Consider the following 7500-nt stretch of genomic DNA (forward strand, 5'->3'; position numbering starts at 1 on the left):
CCCCTCTGTCCCTCTTCTCTCTCTCTCTCTGTCTCTCCCCCTTCTCTCTCTCTCTCTCTCTCTCTCTCTCTCTCTCTGTCTCTCTCTCTCTTTCTCTCTCTCTCTCTCTCTGTGTCTCTCTCTCTTTGTCTGTCTCTCTCTCTCTCTCTCTCTGTCTCTCTCTCTCCCCTCTCTCCTTTCTCTTCTTCTCTTCTTTTTGTGCAAAGCCCTGCATCTCTTCCTGCTCTCGCTCCGTCCCCAAACTCGTCTCTGTGCACTGGCCTGAGGAAATGGTGACCTTCCTCGGCCCTTCTTCTCTTCCCAACTCTCTTCCTCATCCTCTTCCTCCTCCTCCTCCTCTCCCTGCCAAAAAACACTCACGGCACAGGCAGGTAAACCATGCGTGAGATTAAACACAGATGTGTGTGTGTGTGTGTGTGCGTGTGTGTGTGTGTGAGTGTGGAACCTTGACTAAGTGATCCGTGCCTTTCTTCCTGCAGCATTTTCGAAGTCTGGAGGAAAGGAAGCGATTGGTGAAGGAGAGTCACGTGTGTGACACGCTTCCTCGGAAAAAGTCCCAGGCTTCAGCCAGCTCTCAGTTTAACTGTGCTACGCTGGGTCGCAGCACACCTTCTAAAGTGAGGACACACACACACACACACACACGCGCCCAGACACACACTGTATTGTCACGTGTGCTCTTGTGTTACACTTGTCTAATCTGACTTTTATTTAATTTATTTATTCTTTCATTTTTTTAGTCACATCTTCCTTTAGTACAGAGCTCCAGCTGTGGCAGCGTCTTAAACAGAGTCCTCACAGTGTCTCCTAAAGACACAGACACACGCCGACTACACAAGGGTGAGGATCACACACACACACACATACTCACACATACACACACATAGATACACACACATACACACACACATACTCAGACACACACACATAAACAGATACACTAATTCACACATACACATACACACACACATAGATACACACACACACATACACACACACACACATACACAGATACACTAATTCACACATACACATACACACACACTCACATATACACAGATACACACACATACTCACACACATACACACAAACACACACACGCACACACACAGATACACACACACTCATACACATACACACACACTCACACATACACAGATACACACACACATACACACAAACACACAGATGCACAAACACATGCACACACATACTCACACACACACACATACTCACACACATACACACAAACACACACACAGATATACACACACATACTCACACACATACACACAAACACACACACAGATATACACACACACATACTTATAAATGTGTTATAAAGGCATAACGTGTGTGAATTTCTCCAGCCCTGTGACAGAAACCCAGAGGAACCATTTTTCAACATGTTCTCCTGAAGAACTTTAGAACTTTTATACCTTTATCTCACTCAGTTTGAAGGACTGAAGTATTTAATTTTATTGTTCTTATTTCTCTTCCTATGAAACACCACGTTTCTGCGATTTTCTCAAACCCTCACTGTTCACGCTTCCCGGATTTGTTTACGTGTTTACTGAGATAGTGGAGGAATGCTGGAGAAGATGATGAGAGGCAGGAAATTCTCTCACGTTATTGTAGATAGTCACTCGTGTCCTGATGGACTGAACGCTGGACTTCCTGCTGCTTGTGAGAGTCATTTAAATATTTGTAAATAAATGACTAGTTTTAACTGAATTAATAAATAATAAAGGATTGAAGAAAGACGTTGGTTTAGGATTTCAGGGGCCTTCAGTTTTGACTTTATCAGCTGTGTGTGTGTGTGTGTGTGTGTGTGTGCGTGTGTGTGTGTGTGTGTGTGTGTGCACGGGTGTGTGTGCGTGTGTGTGTGTGGTGATTCCCGGGAGTGGACTCATCAGTGAGGCGGGTCTCTGTGTATCTCTGAGCAGTTTGATGTCTATCAGGGTTCCTGTGCTGCTTCATATCCATCTGCACTGCAGCTGAGTCTCTGAGCTTCTGCTAGAACCTTCTGGCCTCCTGGTGTTTTGGGTTTGTGTCGGTTGTTTGGTTGTTCAGAGGTTCGGTGGTTCTGTGTGTGTGTGTGTGCGTGTGTGCTGCACCGTGGCTGGTGTGTGTGAGAGGACCGAGGGGCCGCACGCTCAGGTCACTAGCACATCGCTGCCTCTCTGTAATGGAGAACATCTGGCTGGAAAGGACGCAGCTGGAAGATCAGGTAAACGAGTGTAAGAAGGAGGGATGAGGACGGGTGGTAGATAATCCGGGGGTCGAGGAGACAGAGAGCCTTAAAAATTCTGCAGTTGTTTGGAATAACCTGAGACTTTTTCTGTGTTTTTACTTTACTGCTTCTTCATAACACTTTTCTTTCTCTGAGTTTTTTCAAAATCTCTGTGGTCATTTTATTCATACTCTTTTAAGGCCCCCCCCCACCCCCCCACCCCCCCACCGTTCCTTTCATACGCTGTCTTTTTTTCTCTCATTGTCTGTCTGTCTCTTATTTCTGTTTCTTTTAGTTTAACTGCTTCTGTCTGCCTCTTACCCCTTTCTCTCTCTCTCTCTCTCTCGCTCTCTCTCTCTCTGTCTCTCCCATTCTCGCTCTCTCTCTCTCTCTCTCTCTCTCTCTCTCTCTTTTCTCTCTCTCTCTCTCTCTATCTTTCTCTCGCTCTCTCTCGCTCTCTCATTACCCTTCCATCATTTCCTGACATTATCTTTCATTCTGTTCACACACACGATCCTCCTGGTAATTTCCCAGGAATTTCACAGCATATTCCCAGCATTCCGGCTCCATCGTGTCTTCACACTGTAAGCGTTGCTCCTGTGTGTGTCTCAGGTCACAGTCAGCAGCTAGTGGGTGAGGATCACCGATCGAGACTGACAGAACTCGGGGGTCGCGCCGCCTCCCAGTCCAACGTCTACCTGGACTCTATGGGTTACCGTGACAACGGCTTCGACACATTCAGCATGGACAGCTCAGACAGCATGGAGACCAGCATCTCCGCCTGCTCACCCGACAACGTCTCCAGGTCAGAAGCTCCCTCAGTCTCACTCTGGGTTTTCTCATGATTTTGTAATAACAAACTTCACCTGTAATTATAGCCTCAGAGGTTGATGGTTCCACTGCTGAAAAAAGTACCGACAGTTTCTCTAAGATCCCTTCATCCTCACATGAGAAACAAACTGATGAATCTTTTAGGGTTCATGCTTTGTTCCTCCTTCGTCTTCTCCAACGTACAGAGGTTTAAGTGTTTAAAAAGGAAACATGGCCCACGTCATCATAAGCTCATCCATCAGAGCGGCAGAGAGAGTGTGTGTGTTTATGCTGAACTTGTTCATGTGTGTGAGGCCTGGAGCTGCATTAATGTAAAGCGTGTGCTGGACTCCAGAGAGCCGCTCTGCTCCTCACCCCCTCCATCACTCAACCCCAAGACCGAGGGGCTCGGATTACACAGGAACTCAGAGGAAACAGTTTTAGGGAATTTTTTTTTTCTCAGTTCAAATGTAATCAGGAGCAGAGTCTGGTGCTGCCTGTGTGTGTGCAGCACGTCTTTGTCGTTTTCTCCAGGATCCGGTGGAGCGTGGACATGGATTTGGTTCTGATTCAGGAACGGCGGTAAGGAATTGATGATGATGATGATGATGATGATGATGATAAAAGACGAACAGGGTCATGTGTTGATCATGTCAGCGTAGCATGATGTTGATGGAGGGATGAGCAACGTCTGTTTGCTGTTCGAGCTGCTCGGCGTTTGTGTGATTGTCCGCAGCTCTGATTATAGCCATGCAGCTGTGATTAGACAGAACTGTGTTCTTGTGTACTCCTGTAATTAGGAGTGTTTTAGGTTCCATGATTTCATGTCATGGCTGAAAGAGCAGAACTGCACATGATGTTTAGGAAGCTGAGCTCAAAGCAGCTTCAGCCCTGAGGAAAAATCTGATTTATGATCCAGATTTATGCTTTTTATCCTTTCTGAAAGAGTTCTGTGAATTTTATTCTGTACTTCTGTTACGTAATTTTACATAGAACATTTAACCCTTGAAGAACAAATCCAAGAACCATTGGTGTGCTAGGGAGAACCTTCTACAGCTGAAACTCTACGTATCATCTACCATCTTTGTAACCGTCCTCTTGTGAGACAAACATTAGAACCCTTTAGAGTGCTAAAAGGAATCTTGCTGAACTTTCCTAAAAGATTATAATAGGAAGAACTTTGTCCCCAGCGTGATTATTGATGCCTCATGAGGTTCCACAGCCAGTCAAGTTGGAGACAGAGCTTAGGACTGGAGGACGGTCTAAGAGTTTTGAAGAGGGATTTCCAGGGAGACGGAGCTGCTCCGATGGGTTCCTCATGTTATATTTGAAGTTTTAAAGCTGAAAACATTGGGTCTGGGCTCCTAATGCGTTCCAGCACTGAGTGGCTTTTATTGATTCCTCCTGCACTCCTCAAAACAATGGGTTTATTTTGGGGACAATTTAGGGAAGCGTTGCTTTGCGTCTTCATCGCAGGGTGTCCTGCAGGGATGTAGTCTGGGAGCTTTACATGAATCGTGTGCAGAAACTCACAGAGCTTTGTTTGTTTTGTACAGCGCCAGCACCTCCAACGTGGCCAAGATAGAGGAGATGGAGCGGCTGCTGAGGGAGGCTCAGGCCGAGAAACATCGACTCCTGGAGCACAGGGTGAGCAACGTTCTCCATCTCAGAACCACAAACCTGTCTGTAAAACCAGCTCCTCTTTAACTGGGAGCTTGTTGACGCTCAAAAGGCCTCAAATAGAAAGAGAAAAAAACAGGATGAAGCTAAATGTGGGGTTTCAGACTAAAACTCAGTGTGCGCTCAAAGCTGCAGCAATAACATGTTTATTTAACAGTTTTGTTTTAGACGAAGACGTAAAAACATTACAAGCGACAGTAAAAACCTATAGAGCTGATTAAAGCCGTGAGATTCATGAAACACGTCTGGAATTGTCGTCACTTATAGGACTTAGTAGATGACTGTAGATGCTCTCGCTGGGGAAGAACAGGAGAGCGTTTAGGAGAATGTGTGGATGGAACATTTGCAACTAAACGTGTGTGTGTGTGTGTGTGTGTGTGTGTGTGTGTGTGTGTTCAGGAGCGAGAGATTGAGGTACGCCGTCAGGCTCTGGAGGAAGAGCGAAGGAGGAGAGAAGAGCTGGAAAAAAGACTGCAGGAGGAAACGAGTCGACGACAGAAACTCATTGAGAGGGAGGTGAAGCTGCGAGAGAAACAGAGAGCTCAGGTAAGAGAAAGAGAAAGAGAGTGAGAGAGAGAGAGAGAGAGAGAGAGAGAGAGAGGTAGAGACAGAGAGAGAGATAGAGACAGAGAGAGACAGAGAGAGAGACAGAGAGTGAGAGAGAGAGAGAGAGAGAGAGAGAGAGAGAGAGAGAGAAAGAGAGAGAGAGAAAGAGAGACAGATAGAGAGAGAGACAGAGAGAGAGAAAGAGAGAATAGGAGAGAGAGAGAGAGTGAGAGAGAGAGAGAGAGAGAGAGAGAGAGAGAGAGACAGAGAGAGAGGGAGAGAGAGAGAGAGAGAGAGAGAGAGAGAGAGAGCAGGAGAGAGAGAGAGAGATATAGACAGATAGAGAGAGAAAGAGAGAGAGAGAGAAAGAGAGAGAGAGAGAGACAGAGAGAGAGAGAGAGAGAAAGACAGAGAGAGAGAGCGAGAAAGAGAGAGAGAGAGAGAAAGACAGAGAGAGAGAGAGAAAGAGAGAGAGAGAGAGATTCTACACACTGTCTGTTCTTCTGTATGAAAACGATTCGGGGCGGAGCTACATGTGGGCTCAAATTGTGACATCACAATAAATGGCTTCATTGCTTTGGACCAATCACAGCGGTCGTGTAAATTATCATGAGATTATTGTTGATGTTTAACTACAGAACCTGATGTAGTTGTTGTTAGTGATGATGGCGCTGTGGTTGTCATGGTAAAAGTCTATTGACATGATTGGCTATGAATAACTAAAGGATCTAAATCAAGTCTGAAATTTGCATAATTATCATATTTGTGCATATTTAAAATCCTGGTGTGGATCTCACGCTACACACCTTCTCCACCCTCGACCTTTGACCTCTGACTCCCGTTCACAGTCTCGTCCGCTGACACGCTATCTGCCTGTGAGGAAGGATGACTTTGACCTGCGCGGCCACATCGAGTCGGCCGGACACAACATCGAGACTTGCTACCACATCTCCATCACGGAGAAGACGTGCCGCGGCTTCCTCATCAAGATGGGAGGAAAGATCAAGACCTGGAAGAAGCGCTGGTTCGTCTTCGACCGAAACCGCAGGACGCTGTCTTACTACGCAGGTCAGGACGCTGCACGCTAGTTAGACTTATTTATATGTATCTATATCATATATGTCTGGTTCAACTTGATGTCGTATTGTTGCCATGGTAACAGACAAACACGAGGCGAAGCTGAAAGGCGTGATCTACTTCCAGGCCATAGAGGAGGTCTATTACGACCATTTAAAGAACGCACACAAGGTAGGAGATGAGACCAGACCGTGTGTATGTTGTGGCGTGTAGCACCTTCCTGAACACCGCTGCAGAAACCCGACTCCTGTGCACGATAATGACGTATGATGTAATCGTTCTTACGTGTTTTTGTGCTGCTGTTTGTCCGGTGACATCATTTCCTCCAGTTATATTAATGAACATCTCACAAGTCTAGTTTTCAGCTGTTTTTATCCTGCACTACATTTTGAGACCACAGGGAGGCAGCACTGGGTTATTCTTTCGTTTCTTTTCCTCAGAGCCCGAATCCATCCTTAACGTTCAGCGTAAAGACTCATGATCGTGTTTACTACATGGTGTCTCCATCTCCGGAGGCCATGCGGATCTGGATGGACGTCATCGTCACCGGAGCTGAGGGATACACGCAGTTCATGATTTAGATGCGTGTCATGAGTTTAGCTTGAGTGTGTGTGTGTGTGTGTGTGTGTGTGTGTGTTTCTGTTGTTTTCTCCTGGATAGATCTTGTGACCATCATCATCATCATCATCATCATCATCATCATCATCGCTTGTGAGCTGTGTGCAGTGTAAAAGTTCCATGTAGTTGTTTTGTTTTTTTGATTTATTTTTTTTTAATCATGTATAATCTAAAGTGCCTTCAGACTTCAGCAGCAGCTGTAACTGATCTTCCTGTGCCTTGGTCACATGTCACCCGAAATGAAGGACTCTGATTGGTTGTGACATCACACGCGAACGAGCGAACGTTTCAGCACAGCATCATCTTTCACATCGTGTTTCATGAGGAATTCATTGCATTTTAATTTGTGTGTGTGTGTGTGTGTGTGTGTGTGTGTTGATCATCAGGGATGCACAGGTCAACAGCAACATTAAAGGTGCAGTCTGTAATTTTGTCTTAAACCCTGCGATCATTTCGTAAATACGTGAGAAAATATTTTTATGGCATGTTTCTTGATTTCAGCTTTGAAAATTAGCTCCACCTTCGAGTCAGATCA

General features: G+C 45.6%; 1 protein-coding gene across 5 annotated transcripts in view; it reads left to right on the forward strand.

Moving 5' to 3' along the window:
- phldb2b (pleckstrin homology-like domain, family B, member 2b) overlaps positions 1-7500 on the forward strand; it is a 48887-nt gene that overhangs the window by 40578 nt on the left and 809 nt on the right. For all 5 annotated transcript variants that reach the window (XM_060861907.1, XM_060861905.1, XM_060861908.1 and 2 more), the window contains 8 exons: positions 480-617; positions 741-840; positions 2847-3039; positions 4601-4691; positions 5124-5270; positions 6119-6338; positions 6433-6518; positions 6788-7500. The exon at positions 6788-7500 is cut by the window's right edge and continues 809 nt beyond it. In XM_060861907.1, coding sequence (XP_060717890.1) covers positions 480-617; positions 741-840; positions 2847-3039; positions 4601-4691; positions 5124-5270; positions 6119-6338; positions 6433-6518; positions 6788-6928 — 1116 coding nt within the window. In that variant the 3' untranslated portion in view covers positions 6929-7500. The remainder of the gene's footprint in view (positions 1-479; positions 618-740; positions 841-2846; positions 3040-4600; positions 4692-5123; positions 5271-6118; positions 6339-6432; positions 6519-6787) is intronic.

Source organism: Tachysurus vachellii, chromosome 25 (assembly GCF_030014155.1).
Source record: "Tachysurus vachellii isolate PV-2020 chromosome 25, HZAU_Pvac_v1, whole genome shotgun sequence".
Lineage (NCBI taxonomy): Eukaryota > Metazoa > Chordata > Actinopteri > Siluriformes > Bagridae > Tachysurus > Tachysurus vachellii.